We start from the raw sequence: 15,574 nt of genomic DNA, 5'->3' as shown, positions 1-15,574 counted from the left end.
CAACAAATCTATACTTTTTCACCTGGGATACAAGCCCTCCTCCCTCCAAGTTGCACAGGTCTATGCAAAACAAACCTCCTGCCCAGTCTTTAAACCACATGCTTCCAACTTACATTTTCGCTGTTGACATCAGCCTCACTGGGGCACCCAAAGAGTTCCCGCCTCAATAAGTTCCCGTCATACTCTAGAAATGTCAGGTAGAGGTTGCGGAAAAATTCAACATGCTTGTTCTTTACTCTCAGCTTTTTGGGTGAGTTCCAATGGATCACCTAGGAGAAAAAACAAAGCATGAAAATGCAGCCACATTTGCCTGCTGCCTTTAGGGAACATTCTTCTCATTATTGCTACCATCATTTTACTTCGTCCTTTCTCAGTGTTGGAATCTGAATGAGGATTGGAGTGGGGGGGCACTATTTAGGGTCTTCCACAGTTACCTTTTCTTCAAGGAAGCTGGAGAACATGAAGCAGTGGGAAAACATCCCTATCAAACAAGGACATATAATAGGACTCTATCCCATACTGCTGCATCCTTACAAACAGTGATACATAACTTGAAGACTTGCAGTGATGTGAATTTTCTGGAAAAGTTTGAATTTGAAAATTCAAGATTAGTTTGCACTGGAAATTTTTTTTCTGATGCCCTACAGAGTGATATAACTTAGCATGCTTATTTTACTTGTATTGAGTAAACAAAGCCAAAACTTTTGAAACTGTCAAGCTTGCCTAATGTTTAGTTGCAGTTGGCACCCATCCACTGCTACTAATGAACTTATGAATTGGAAAAACTTTCTGCAGAAAAAAAAATTAAGCACTGGGGAATTTTCTGCCCCACACCGCTGAAGTCTTGTGCTGCATTGTGCATGGATACTGTGTCCTGCCAGCTTCAACAGCTCACCTACTGTGTCTTCAATAGAGGCCAGGCAGCCCATTTAAAAGGTGTCACCCCACCATTCCCTACCCCCAGCCCAATCAACAAGCCACCATTCATTCTGCTTTGGCAACGTAATGGGGAGATGATAATAGGGTGAGAATTAAAGGCCCTGAAGAAAAACCTCCAGTGGGATCAAGAAGTGACAGATTGGAACAAATTCATTTTATGGAGATTACATTTTAGGCATAAAATGGATTCTTTGTTTCAAGCATTAGCTTCTATGAATTCCAAAGAGGCCAAGATGTGTGCATGCATGGGAGAAGGGGGAGAGAGAGAGGATTTTGTTGGGAACTCTTCCAAACTGGGGCTCCTGAAGGCTTTGTACATCCATTAGAGAAATTACATGTAGGGGCGGCAGCACTCTGAGCAGCAAAATAATTGCCAAGAGCCGAGTAAGCAGTGGCTGCCGTGCTGTATCACAGCTTTATTTAACTTCCTCGTGGCACTTCTTATTACAGTACTCATCTGAAAGCATCTTCCTTAGGCATTGAGACCAAACCTATTTGGAATTTCAGAGTGCCGACTTTGCAGCAAGGCCAAAACCAACTGCTGAGGGATAAAACGAGCTATGTTAACAAAAACAAGAAGAAATGAAGTAATCTCAAATCACTTAGGATCATACGCTACTTCATGTTCTCTAGTTTCCTTGAAGAAAGGAACTGTGGAAGACCCTAAAATGGTGCCTCCCCAATCCTCATTCTGTACATGATGCTGGCTAAAACTCTGTCTGCTTGTAAAACGGGATGCTTTTTGCTGCTTATGTGGAGTGTCTAGTTTTAGCTTCGAAATACCAAGCCTCTGAATGGTGCAGTGGGATGGTCATGTAATAAGGCACAGCGGAATTGTTTGCTGGTCTGCCCTACATTCAAATCCTTCAGTGTGTATCAGCCCTGGAGAAATAGCCTCACCTTCTTTTTTAGCCCATTGCATGAAACCTAAAAAGCAGTGTGTGTTAAAGCATTACTGAAATGAAGTTGCCTTCCTTGGTGGAAGCAGAAAAATAAGCGAATGCAAGCAAAGGATGCTCAAGCTGCAGCTAAACAGCTTTAGAAGGATGCAAGTAAGTGATTTTGTGCAAATGGCAAAGGATGAGAATTATTGATCACCTAAAAGGTGAGGAGGAAGACTATTTTAAGAGCACAAAGGAGAAAACGAGGAAGGGAAAAGTAAAAAACATTGCTATCATTTCAAGCTATCGTCCTCAAAACTAGAGGATAATTTCCTTTTCCAGTGTTCTCAATATAGCCTGACTGACTGCCACAAATTTTAAACCTGGGATTCTGAACCGAGTCAATGCATTTTTGTTGTTTAGTCGTTTAGTCGTGTCCGACTCTTCGTGACCCCATGGACCATAGCACGCCAGGCACTCCTGTCTTGCACTGCCTCCCGTAGTTTGGTCAAACTCATGTTCGTAGCTTCGAGAACACTGTCCAACCATCTTGTCCTCTGTCGTCCCCTTCTCCTAGTGCCCTCAATCTTTCCCAACATCAGGGTCTTTTCCAAGGATTCTTCTCTTCTCATGAGGTGGCCAAAGTATTGGAGCCTCAGCTTCACGATCTGTCCTTCCAGGGAGCACTCAGGGCTGATTTCCTTAAGAAATGATAGGTTTGATCTTCTAGCAGTCCATGGGACTCTCAAGAGTCTCCTCCAGCACCATAATTCAAAAGCATCAATTCTTCGGCGATCAGCCTTCTTTATGGTCCAGCTCTCACTTCCATACATCACTACTGGGAAAACCATAGCTTTAACTATACGGACCTTTGTCGGCAAGGTGATGTCTCTGCTTTTTAAGATGCTGTCTAGGTTTGTCATTGCTTTTCTCCCAAGAAGCAGGCGTCTTTTAATTTCGTGACTGCTGTCACCATCTGCAGTGATCAAGGAGCCCAAGAAAGTAAAATCACTCACTGCCTCCATTTCTTCCCCTTCTATTTGCCAGGAGGTGATGGGACCAGTGGCCATGATCTTGGTTTTTTTGATGTTGAGCTTCAGACCATATTTTGCGCTCTCCTCTTTCACCCTCATTAAAAGGTTCTTTAATTCCTCCTCACTTTCTGCCATCAAGGTTGTGTCATCTGCATATCTGAGGTTGTTGATATTTCTTCCGGCAATCTTAATTCCTGCTTGGGATTCATCTAGTCCAGCCTTTCGCATGATGAATTCTGCATATAAGTTAAATAAGCAGGGAGACAATATACAACCTTGTCGTACTCCTTTCCCAATTTTGAACCAATCAGTTGTTCCATATCCAGTTCTAACTGTAGCTTCTTGTCCCACATAGAGATTTCTCAGGAGACAGATGAGGTGATCAGGCACTCCCATTTCTTTAAGAACTTGCCATAGTTTGCTGTGGTCGACACAGTCAAAGGCTTTTGCATAGTCAATGAAGCAGAAGTAGACGTTTTTCTGGAACTCTCTAGCTTTCTCCATAATCCAGCGCATGTTTGCTATTTGGTCTCTGGTTCCTCTGCCCTTTCGAAATCCAGCTTGCACTTCTGGGAGTTCTCGGTCCACATACTGCCTAAGCCTGCCTTGTAGAATTTTAAGCATAACCTTGCTAGCGTGTGAAATGAGCGCAATTGTGCGGTAGTTGGAGCATTCTTTGGCACTGCCCTTCTTTGGAATTGGGACGTAGACTGATCTTCTCCAATCCTCTGGCCATTGCTGAGTTTTCCAAACTTGCTGGCATATTGGGTGTAGCACCTTAACAGCATCATCTTTTAAAATTTTAAATACCAATCTTTTAATGAGCAATTTCCTGTTGGTGGGGCAAACTGGGTTTCAATCCTGCAAAATAAATTCAGGCAGTTTATTTGTTCAGGACTTTGAATGTTGCTGGTGTGGATTTGCCAAGCTTTACAGGAAAACCAGTCATCAGACAAGTACAGGGGAATGATAGAAAAATAGAGTAGATATAGAACCCATTTTTTCTAACCTTGCTGGCAGCTACCTTCCAAAAACTCACCGCCATCTTTGCAGGCAGAGAAATTGTGGGGATCATCTCACTGAGTTTCTCCAAGGGAGTAGAACTTCTACAATAGTTTCTAGGGGTTTAGCAGAGGCATTAATGCTGTTGGTGTGGCATTGTGCTAGGGCACTGTGTGTGTGTGTGGGGGAATTGCAGGGGAGTGAGAAAAAGAAAAAGAAAGACAGAATGTTTCCTCAACTCAGCTCTAAACAGACTGTATTTATTTGGGGTCTGGAAATCCATGCAGTACTGCATACCTCTGAGGACCAAAATGGTCTCTGGAAGCATGAAGCCCAAATTGAGTTAGAGATACTGTAAGCCCTGAACGGTTGGCATCTTTTAGATTTGTGGGTGTACTATGGCCAGTCTAGATATTTGTATTCATCAACCTCAACTCTCTAGGAAGCTGTAAATGGACAAGTTTTCGCATTTCTGAAAGCTAGTGGGTATCAAGAACTTGGTATTCATGATTTAATCGGAGCTGAAATATGTGTCAGGAATCTGTATGTGAACAGATGTCCAAGAGAGCCTGGACTGGGTTGAGTGAAAGTTGAATGGAATTGAATAGTGTCCAGAATATTTTTCTTTGAAGGATAGGCAGATGTTAACATGGTTAAAGGACAGGAGGAAACAACCAAATTTTTAGTAGTGCAGGTGTTGTTGCTGTAATTGTTGTTATTGTTGTTGTTGTTGTTCTTCTTCTTCTTATTATTATTATTTTGTAATTGACACCTCTCCATTACTTTCTGCAAACACAGTAGGTGTGTTATCTAGCAATGAAATTACAGGATGAACAACGACAAAAATCAAGATATAATAACTGCTGCAAAATCATTTAGTGCTTGAGGTGCTCAGTTCAACCAATAGAAATAAGTGATCTGGCTGGAAAGATAGCTGAGAAAATGCAGTTCATTCTTTTGTATGGAGAAAGACTAGATTAGACTACAGGGATGGGAAACTGTGGCTCTTTGGATATTGTTGGATTCCAGCTCCCAACATTCCTGACCATTGGCTATACTGCCTGAGACGGATGGGAGTTATAGTCCAACAACCAACACACCCTTAACCTTTAACATTGGACTTGTCTTGCTATATCTGCAAGTTGTGTGTGGATATTACAACAAAGCATGAAGTGGTCCTGAATCATTCCAATCGGATTCCAGTTTCCAATCCATCAGAAAAAGATTTCCCAGAATTAGAAATCAATGATGCATGGATCTGGGAAAAAGGAAGAAAGATTGCATTGAAATGGCTCTGTATGTTTTGTTGTAACAACCACTTGAGTTATATTTTTCAGGCTAATTTTATATAGTCCTGTGTGTATATCCTTGTAAACTTCTCTGAGCAACTGGAAATTTACACTTTTTGTAAATTCATTCACTGCACAGGTTATTGGGCTGGACCCAAATGCAAATTAAGAGCTGTTCATGAGTAACAGCACAGAACTCAAATGCATTTATTTACAAATGAATGTACTGTAGAACTGCAGCCTATTTGAAACCAACATACATAATTAAATCCTAATTCGGCTGAAGTCAATACAGTACCATATTTACACGTTTCAAATTCAAGAACTCTCAGTACTGGAGGACACAGAATTTTAACTCAGCATTTCCACCTTAAGCCCACAGTCTCATAAGCCCTTTACTACTAAATGCTCAAATAGAGTTTGGGAATATTCCCTTCCCAGATCATGGCAGGTTTATGCACATTTTTGAACTAACACTGTCTATTTTATTTTTATTTATTTACTGCATTTATATCCCACCTTTTCCACCAATGAGCTCAAAGTGGCACACTTGGTTCTCTTCCTCCTCATTTAATCCTCACAACAAGCCTGAGAGGTAGGTTAGGGTGGGAGGCAGTGACCCAGTGAACATCCTGCTTGAGTGGGGATTTGAACCCTGGTCTCCTAGGTCCTAGTCTAGCCACTGCACCATGCTGGCTCTCTCATATATAATATGACATTAAATATCAAACACTACCTATCTACAGCTACATATAGGACCAAAACTGGAATGTGTTATTTTTCACTTTTAAACCCCAATTCAGCTAGCCTTACCTTCTGAGAAATTCAAAATAAAAATAAAAAATGGCTAATTTCTATTTGTATTTTTCATGTTAACTGCCTTAAAGGGCAAATACCTCTTAAAGGTCACATGCTACTTAATTTGAGAAAATAAGATGGCCTTTTCAATCCTATTGTTTCCCCCTCGCTTAGGTTTTATCAGAGAATATGCAGTTATTCTTTTAGTTTGTCTACTTCTTTTTTGAAATGTTAAGGCTGCAATCCTATACACACTTGCCTGGGAGTTACTCAATGAGGCTTACTTCCAAGTAGACATGTAAGGTGAATTACAGTTGCATTGTAAGCTGAATCTGAATTTCCCACAGACTGACATAATAATAATAATAATAATAATAATAATAATAATAATAATAATAATAATAATAATAATTTATTCATACCCCGCCCATCTCGCTGGGTTTCCCCAGCCACTCTGGGCGGCTTCCAACAAAACATTAAAATACAAAAATCTATTAAACATTAAAAGCTTCCCTAAACACTTTCTACCACTGATAAATTGTATAGTACAGCAGTGGTAATTATGTTTTGGTAAATATGAAACCAGCATAGTGTAGCAGTCAAGAGAATGAGTGGAGAGTCTTAAGTTCATATTTCAGGTCAGCCGTTAATTCGCTGGTGGCCTCCCCAAACAGCCTGGCCATGGAAATGCTGTCAATTGACAATATACCTTGTATGAAGAGTACAGTCCTTCATTGAGGAAGTGAGCTTATCACAGTGCATGGATCAAAGACATAAGGAATCCAGTTTTGGACAGAAGGCTCCATTAACATTTTGCATCTGCCACGATTGTTTTGCTAAGCTAGAGAGTTTCCAGGACACCATTGCAATGAGTCAGCTCGGTCTTGAGTTGCAGTTGGACTTGCAAGTAGGTGAAAAATGTTTGAGGTGAATCTGAAATGACTGTTTTGGGTTAAGGCCTCTGAAAAATGCAAATATTAGCAGACAAGTTTCACCAGGTTGTTCCAGTTTGGAAAACATGGCCGAGGAAGACAGGGTGACTCACATCCAGCTAGTTCATTTTTCATATGGAGAGTTTTGATTAGGATCACAATCCAAGCATCTGTTGGTTCAACATAGATTACATTCAAACTGATTGTAAATGCCAGGCAATGTATTTCTGGGGCAATTTCTTTTTGTTTTTATAAAAATAAGAAGTTAAATGAATTTCTGCTGAACTATCCATTCTTCCCCCCCCCCCACAAAAGAAAACTATGTCTTCTCTCATGATTTTGAATGTCCAGAATATCTATGTTGTATCCTTGACAACCAGCAAATTCTCTTGCCTGACTCACTCAGTGAGGTCACAACTCATTGTTGGGGAAAATCACAATTCATTAACTTGTTGTATAGGATTTCACTGCCGTGTGGTCTTTGTCAAAATGCTGTAACTGAAAATTCATTGCACAGAGAAAAACACATTATTGCTTGAAATGTAAAGAATCTAATCTGAATGTAGTCTCTATCCCAAACTTTGAGTCAGTGCTGTTGACTGAGAATTAAATAGGACCCACTGTATCCTACTGTATACACTACAGCAGGGGGAGCTAAGTTGGTGCTCTCCATATGTTGCTAGACTACAACTCCCATCATCCATGGTCATTGGTCATGCTAGTTAGCATTGCTAGGATTTGGAGTTCAGCAATATCTACAGGGCATCACATTGGCTAATCCTGCCCTCTATAAATGTACATAGTATGAGTTTCATATACCAAATTGGACTGAATATAAGCCACACTTTTTCCCCAAATTCTGATCGTGAAAAGTTAAAGTGTGGCTTATATTCACGACCTTACACCGCCGGCAAAGCGGCATGGCTCCCCCTAGAAAGCAGCCCGAGAGCATGGGGCAATGGCGCCCGTCCCGTCCGCTGCTCCCAAGCCTTCCCCAAGCCGCCGAATTTTAAAGGTGCGGTTTATTTGCGCGTGCGCCTTATATTCAGGCCAATACGGTAGATAATTTGAATGTTTTAATTTTCTTTTGTAAACCACTTAGAGGTTTTATTACAGTCAAGTGGTATACAAATGTTGTTAAATGACTAAACTAAAATAAAAAATTATTATGCTATCTCACCATTCCCTAAGATGTGAAATACTAGAAGCTATGTCTAGGCCAGCCTTCAGCAACTTCCTCCAACACCTGCATTGGGTGGCAGCCCCACATTGAATACAATGTCTAGTCCTGCTCTGAGAAACTGCAGGGGGAAAGTGTGTCTCATCATTCAAAACAAGACAGCTGTTGTCAGAGTAAATGCAAAAGATGGCAGTACATGGTGTGTCAACAATGGCAGCAAAGACCAGGAAGCTCCCTTTACCAGGAGTGCTGGGCAAGGTGAGCAGGGGGTGGGTAGTTTGTGCCTGTGTCCTTGATAGCATTCTCCAGATGCTGGTAAGCCGAACTGACTGCTGGAGAAAGAAGTCTACTTGCTGCTTCACCATTAGGACAATGTATCAATTAGGTTTAAGTCATTTTAGATCCTGAGTTGGGGGCACAGAGGAAATTGTTTCCAAGGTATGGTGAAAGACACTATAAATCTGAAGACAGATGACAAAAGGAGGGGGGAATATTTTAATTTACTTGGTTGGTTGATCACTACAAATTAACAGACTGTCTTAATTATCCGTATCTCTTTATCTCCTGTTCGCTGTGATCTAATAAATGTTTTCCGCATGCAGCAACCCACTCACTCCCATTCAAGTGGAGCATTTTAAATCAGATGTTCAAGATAAGCTTGACTCATCTGAGCTGAAAAGTTTCTCTACTCCTCATATATGGGGAGCCTCCAGTTTCATAACTCCTTCTGGGTACAGAACAGCTGTGATACTCCTACTGCACATGCACAAGTCTATTTTCTTCTACCACCACTGGGGGCAACAGGAGAGACCTGTTAAAACATGGAGTCCACTTCACTACTTAGCAGTTACATAGGTCTATCGCCCAAGACTGTGAACAGAGCAGCAGAAAAGTGCATCCATAGCAGAACAACAGCCATTGATGAGGACACCTGAAGTCTGAAACATAAAGTTGGGTCAGTGCAATGACGACAAATCCCCAAACCTCAGTGACTTCTGGGTCAAATGGAATTAAATGGATGCCTTTTCAGTTTGATAGGAATAATTTGGTTCCATCTGATTTGAGGAATGCAAAGGGCAAGTCCAGCTTAGTTTGGAATTTAAAATCTCCTGTGTTTCCTTCTTCCCACACAATTCCTCTTAATCCTCTAACACACGGGTGTCAAACACAAGGCCCGGGGGCCTAATCCGGCCCGCCAGACCTCGTCATGTGGCCCGCGTAGCCGCCGCCAACAATAGCCACTGACAGTAGTTCTGGAGCCTGTGATTGGCCGAGGGTCAAAACCGGGGGCGGGGCTGCAGGCGGAGGCCGGGGCGCTGGAGCCGCGCTGACGGCCTTGGCCAGGGAATTTCAATTTCGAATGAGGCTGAGGGAGGCGGTGGCACAGCAGCCAGACGGAGAAGTGAGATGCAGGAGGAGGAGGAGGAAGCCCGCCGAGGAGGTAGGAAAGCCCTACAGGCGCCGCCGGCAAAGTTGGTGCTGGGACGGAGCAGCGCTGGATTTTTTATTTGACGGGCTTTGCTGTTGTCTCTGAGAGCGAGTGAGGCGGCACTGGGGAGCCGCCGCCCGCCGCTTCCCTTTCTCTCCTCGGCTGCATCCGGGAGGGGGGCGTGCGAGCGGGCAAAAGGGACGCGGAGTGAGCCTGAGGGGGAAGTAGGTGAAGCGCAACAGTCGCTCTCTTGATGGAGCCGGGTTTCTCTTCCCTCTTCCCCCGTTTTCTCCTCATAGACACTCGGGAGTGTGCCTGGCTTTTGCTCTGCCCCCCACCCCCGAGCCGCCCTTTGGCTTCTCAGTTCCGGCGGAGCTGCTCCCCGGGGGGCGGCCGGGAGGGAGGCGACGGCGACGGCACGGGTTCCTGCTCTTCCCGTTCTGCCGCCGCCTCCTCTCAGCCCCTCGTGATGTAGGGCTCCAGATGGAGTCGCCTCGCGGTTTGAGTAGGTGGGAGGGGAATTTTTTTTGGGGGGGGAGGTTTTCAAGCCTCCTCTGCCTGCAGTCCCGGTAGGGAGAGGCGGCGGCGAAGACGACAACAGTGCGGGTGGGGGGGAAGAGCAGCTCTGATGCGAAGATGCACATCCACTGGGGCTGCCGCCGCCTTCCTCCTCGGTAAATCCGCTGCCCTCCCTCAGCGCGAGGGGAAGGGACTCTGGCGCTGAGGAGGGAGGATGCAAAAGCAAAGCAGGGAGTTGGCGCTGCACCGCATGTTCCTGCCCCTCTCCAAAGCATGGGGTGGGTTGCAGCGTGTGGCATCCTGCCTAGTGGGGTTTGGGTGTGCGCAGGGCGGGAGAGGGAAGCCCTCTTTCCATCTGCAGGTTTTTTATCCCAGCAGTGGCTTTCTCCTTCCTGCCGAAGGTTTAGTTGAGCCCCCCCCCCGGAAGCCGTCGATCCCCACCTTTTGTTCAAATTTCCCTCGTTTACATCCCCTCCCACATGCGCGCCACGACGCAGGAATGTGATCCGCGTGGGGGCGGGAATGAGCTTACATTATTACAAAAAACAGTAATAATTGAATGCAGTGACAATAATTTATGATAATAAAGAGTGGACACATAGTCCTACAGACACAACCGGCCCTTTGAGGGTGACCAAACTGCTGATGCGGCCCCCAATGAATTTGAGTTTGACACCCCTGCTCTAACACCAATGTATACAATTCATCTTTTTCTCTTCCACCCACTGGAGGCTTCTGCTACATTTTTCTTCACTCCAGTCCTATTCAGTATAAAATACATAATGTGTCAAATATACTGTATCATGCCATTTATTTTAAATGTCATTGGAACTTCCTAATTTCCAGGTTGTTGTTTTTTTTTTTAAAATCCACCCTGTGCTAAATATGTCAGCCACATTTTCTCCCTAAGGACTACATGCATAGGCTGCTAATATGTGTTTGAACCAGGGATCCTGACTTAAAACAAACTCTAGTTACTTTAACAAGCTGGATTCATAAACCATCATTTGACAATGGCTTGTTAAAAAAACCTAGCCAAGTTTGGTTTAAAGTAAAACCCTGATATGAATTAAATTCTAAGCCAGGATTCTTTACAAATTAGTCTAAATTTTACCAAAGTCTTCCTCTCAGCTATGCGGGATGAGAAGAAGGGATGGGGAAAGCACATGGATCTCATGCTTCGTTCTGGCTTGTCTGCATGTCCACAAAGCACTAAACCATCAACATTATGTGTGAATCAGCCACTGCCCTGGCTCCAGATTTTGAAGGGTCCATAGGACACACTCTCACAGTGAGTCTCGCTCCTTCTCTTCTTGATTACTGCTGCCACTTGCTTACTGTTAGACAGTGAGCCAAAAATCAAGCAGGCAGTGGCATCTATAGATCTTCCTTCATCCACAGTTGGTGAACAACCAGGCTGCAGTGGTGAAGAGGAGATACTTGTTGAGATGGCTCTTATTAATGGGTCCTCTGCTGGGCTGTTGGTTCTTGCGCAGATGCCTGACCATGGCAATTCTGGTCCTGACATTAGCCCTGAAGCCAGGTAGTGACAAGTAGAATTTGCTTCACAAGTTGGAAGTAGGGCAATCAAAGAATGAGATCTGTCTCAAATGCAACAATCAAATCAACTTAAAGTAGCCAACAGGAATAATTCTTTAAGCATTTAGAATTTTAGACTGTAGCTATCTATTTTGGAAATGACCTGTTTTTTGTTTAAATCAAGGACCCAGATTTTGTAGGCACAAACTGCGGGACTGCTCATATGTTAGCCTACCATTCACTAAACTGTCACTATGATGCCGATACAGAGCTGCTTGCCTAGCTGCACCATTGGTTCATAGTACAAACAAGAAAGAAGTCATTCCACTTCTCCCCACACCAACAGAATACAGGAAGGGCAGGAATTATGTTAGCTGTTAGAGGCTTCACTTAAAAAGAGGCTGCATTTGTTCTAGAGACCATTTGGCTGTGAGTCCTGGAAGACCTGCTCCCTGCCTTGTAGTCCCTTTTCCACCTGGCTTGGGAAAGCTGGGAATGGACTGACTCTCGCTACAAAAGCTGAGGCTGCTGAACAGACTCTTGGGCTGGACTATTGTTTAGGGCTTCTTGTTGCTGCTGTTATTATTATTATTATTGTATCTTTATTTTAGATCTTACTATGATTTGTGTGGAAATTGTTTCAATTTGGTTGTGTAGTTGTTTATAGTTCGTGACTACTTTTGCTATGTTTGCAATTATGTGATTTTTTTTCATGTTGTAAGCTGCCTTGAGCATGGTTTTAACTATGGAAAGGTAGCATACGAATAAAATGTTGGCAGGATGAAGGATGTATTTTATCCATGCAAGCACCAGTGGGTTTGCTTGTGCACAGCAGCATTCCCACAATGGTTTGCATGCACCAAAGATTTCTTTTCTGCATTTGGGAAGCCCTACCGGTACTGCGGACCCAGGTGGTGCTGTGGTTAAACCACAGAGCTTAGGGCTTGCCGATCAGAAGGTCGGGGTGAGCTCCTGTTGTTTGGTCCCAGCTCCTGCCAACCTAGCAGTTCGAAAGCACATCAAAGTGCAAGTAGATAAATAGGAACCGCTACAGCGGGAAGGTAAACGGCGTTTCCGTGTGCTGCTCTGGTTCGCCAGAAGTGGCTTTATCATGCTGGCCACATGACCTGGAAGCTATACGCCGGCTCCCTCGGCCAATAATGCGAGATGAGCGCACAACCCCAGAGTCGGTCACGACTGGACCTAATGGTCAGGGGTCCCCTTTACCTTTACCTTTACCTTTACTGGTACTGCACATGGCACCCTATTGCTGCTTGGGAAAATTCCCTGCATAAAACAACTGTGCTTTTATGATAAATACGGTACATTTTATTTAATCCTCTCTACCCATTTCCAGAAGGCAGAAGTGCAACAGCCTGGATCCATTCACCTGAAAAGGCTCAAGGTGATAACAGGTTCAAGATAATTCTGTTGGATCTCAACATGTAGCCACTTTTAAGTGACTGAGGCTGTGACCCTATGCACGCTTACAGGGAAGGGAACGCCACTGACTGACAAATTCTGAGTAAAGGTGCATAGAATTGTGCGTTAATGTGTCCAAAGCCCAAGTGTTGTCATTTACAGTATATTTGCAATTTCCTCAGCAAACGAAACTACAAAGTAGCTGGCGATCATTAAAATGAGCATTTTCTCCCTCCACTCCCAGTGGCTTTTATTGTAGGATACATCTCAGGTGCTTAATGCCATGAATATGTGGAGGGCACTGTGGCATCAGATGCCTGCTCATTCTGAAAGCACAGAACGGTGTTTTATGAGTGTATAGGTGCATGCTTATAAAGCCCCTCTATGCAAGGAGTGACCTATGGAGATCTTTGCACATGTACATCAGGACACATGTAGCGCTTCATCCTGCCTATTTTGAATGTGTGGACATTAGCTGTGGTGCACAACCGGAAGGGGTGGGGAGTGGGGTTTCCTGCCTCCTTTCAACATGTGGAGTGAGTTGTCCGAACCTGCTGTTATATGCATCGTTTATAACATTGCCCAATTGCTTAAAGGGGCATCCCTTAAGTTGCATTGCGGGAAAACCTCCATTTCGCCCTCTCTAACCCCATGCAATATTAGTTAGTCATAATTAAGCAGTTTTGTTCAGCGTTACCTTTAGATCAGACACATCCCGGTAGCACTGTTCAGAGCGCGTATGGTCTGACAGCTGCACGTTCCAGAAACAAGGAAGCTGGTACACAAGAAAGGGGTTCTGTTTGATGACCGCATTGAAGATGTCCTGCCAGACAAGAGAAGAAAAAATTGGCACTTTGAAAAAAAACACACAGCCTTTGGAAAACAAGTAAAAGTGCTGACATCTTTGTTGTTGTTGTTGTAAAGACTAATGGATACTAAGATGCTTCCCAAAAATCCCACATTGCGTGTCGAGGTCCCCAAGACACCCTCAAATAAATTCACACTTCACACAGAATTTTTGTTTAAGGTTTTTGGCATAATTTTGGCCACAACTTTATTAAAATACAAAATGTGAGTGGTTGCTTAGGCATTGGTTGTGACTATCTGTCCCCGCCCAGGGACAGAACTGACATCCGCAAGCCTGCGAAGCCAGTGAGGGAAAACATTTTTTGGGGAGAGAATAGAGCTGGGTACCAGGCCCTCATCTCTCCCCAAATGCTCCCAGGGGCTCTTATGGCCCTAGCCCCTTGACAGGGGTTCGGACAACAGCATGGTGAGCCCCTGGATTCCTTTAATGGAATACTCTTGCAGCAGCAGCATTAGAAGGGCAGGTACAGGCATTCCATACCCCTCCACCAACCAATTTTTTAAACCAATGCCTAACCACAACCTTACAAGTTGTGACAATTTGCTGCGCAGTAAGCAAAAACCAAATGGCACCAGCCAATCAGCCAAATGGACAAAATTCCTACCAGGCCACTGCCCCAAAAGCAGACAACCCCATGACAGGCATAGCAAGGTCAAATGCAAAAAAGCCCTAAAATTAGGGAGGGTGGGTGGGTGATCCGATGTGCGCAGCGAAAAGAGGAAGCTCAACGCTGCGCGGAGGGAATGTATAAGCTCTAGGCTGTCAATCAATAATTGGCAACATCAAAATCTCCCCAACAACCAGAGGAGCCCAATCACATCCGTGGCCATCCAAACCTACCCGCCCAGCAACAGAGGGGTGTCTTGCTAAACCCCACCGCAACACGTGCTCTTCATGAAGGATAACACGCTTAATCATACTTCAGACCTAACATTTCATGCATTATAAGATGCCAGGTGGCAATTCAGTCCCAATAGCATTCAACAAAAAGGAAGGATGGAATGCAGACAACCTTGCCTTTGAAGTCCTAGGTTGAATAGTGTCTCTTTTGGTCAAAGAATTTCAATCTAAACTCAATCTAAAGCTGTAGACCCGAAACAATATGCACTCTGGAGTAGTCCCAGTGGTTTTCAGCATACTGTTCTTAAGAAAATTGGCTTCAGAATGGCAGCCAAACTTGGCAGGAGTTTTAAAATGGACTTTGATAGCTTTCAAATCAGAACATTAATCGCTCCACATCTCTGCATCCCTTCTGCAAAATGGGGGGTAATGAGTCTTCTCTAACTCCCAGCTGTGCTGCGAGGATAATATCCTTAATGTCCGTGAGGTGCTCAGATTGTATGGCAAGGGATGGAAGAGAGGGAGAGGGCTGCAATTGCTGGAGTCAGATGAAATCATAATGACTGTTTGCTGAACTGAGAATGACAAAACCAGTAGAGAAGGAAATAGTATTTCCAGGCTTCATAGAAGCCTGTAGCCATAGGTTTCAAAAAAGAAAACGACATGCATCTCTTTAAAAAGAAAAATGTACATACGCAGCAGTGGCGAAAATGTTAGTTGTCTGAAATCACAGGATAAACAACCACCAACAGCTTTCCTCAAATGCTCAAGAGGTAGTTCCCCATTTTTTAAAACCATCTTTTCTATTTTAGTTGAACTGGGTAAAATAGACAACACTAGGGCTGCCTGCAAACCATCATTCCTCTCCATCCCCAGGATGCTTCGTGGAATGAAGCAATGTC

The 15,574-nt window shown here is 43.9% G+C and overlaps 1 protein-coding gene across 2 annotated transcripts in view; it reads right to left on the bottom strand.

The window, feature by feature from the left end:
- LARGE1 (LARGE xylosyl- and glucuronyltransferase 1) overlaps positions 1 to 15,574 on the bottom strand; it is a 314,023-nt gene that overhangs the window by 53,520 nt on the left and 244,929 nt on the right. For both annotated transcript variants that reach the window (XM_035126642.2, XM_035126643.2), the window contains exons 9-10: positions 13,662 to 13,787; positions 114 to 269 (exon numbers count right to left, since the gene is read on the bottom strand). In XM_035126642.2, the coding sequence (XP_034982533.1) occupies positions 114 to 269; positions 13,662 to 13,787 (282 nt within the window). The remainder of the gene's footprint in view (positions 1 to 113; positions 270 to 13,661; positions 13,788 to 15,574) is intronic.

The sequence above is a fragment of the Zootoca vivipara genome, chromosome 10, assembly GCF_963506605.1.
Source record: "Zootoca vivipara chromosome 10, rZooViv1.1, whole genome shotgun sequence".
In the NCBI taxonomy this organism is placed as follows: Eukaryota; Metazoa; Chordata; class Lepidosauria; order Squamata; family Lacertidae; genus Zootoca; species Zootoca vivipara.
The sequence above is the reverse complement of the archived record's forward strand: the minus strand, read 5'-3'. Positions and strand labels throughout refer to the sequence as shown.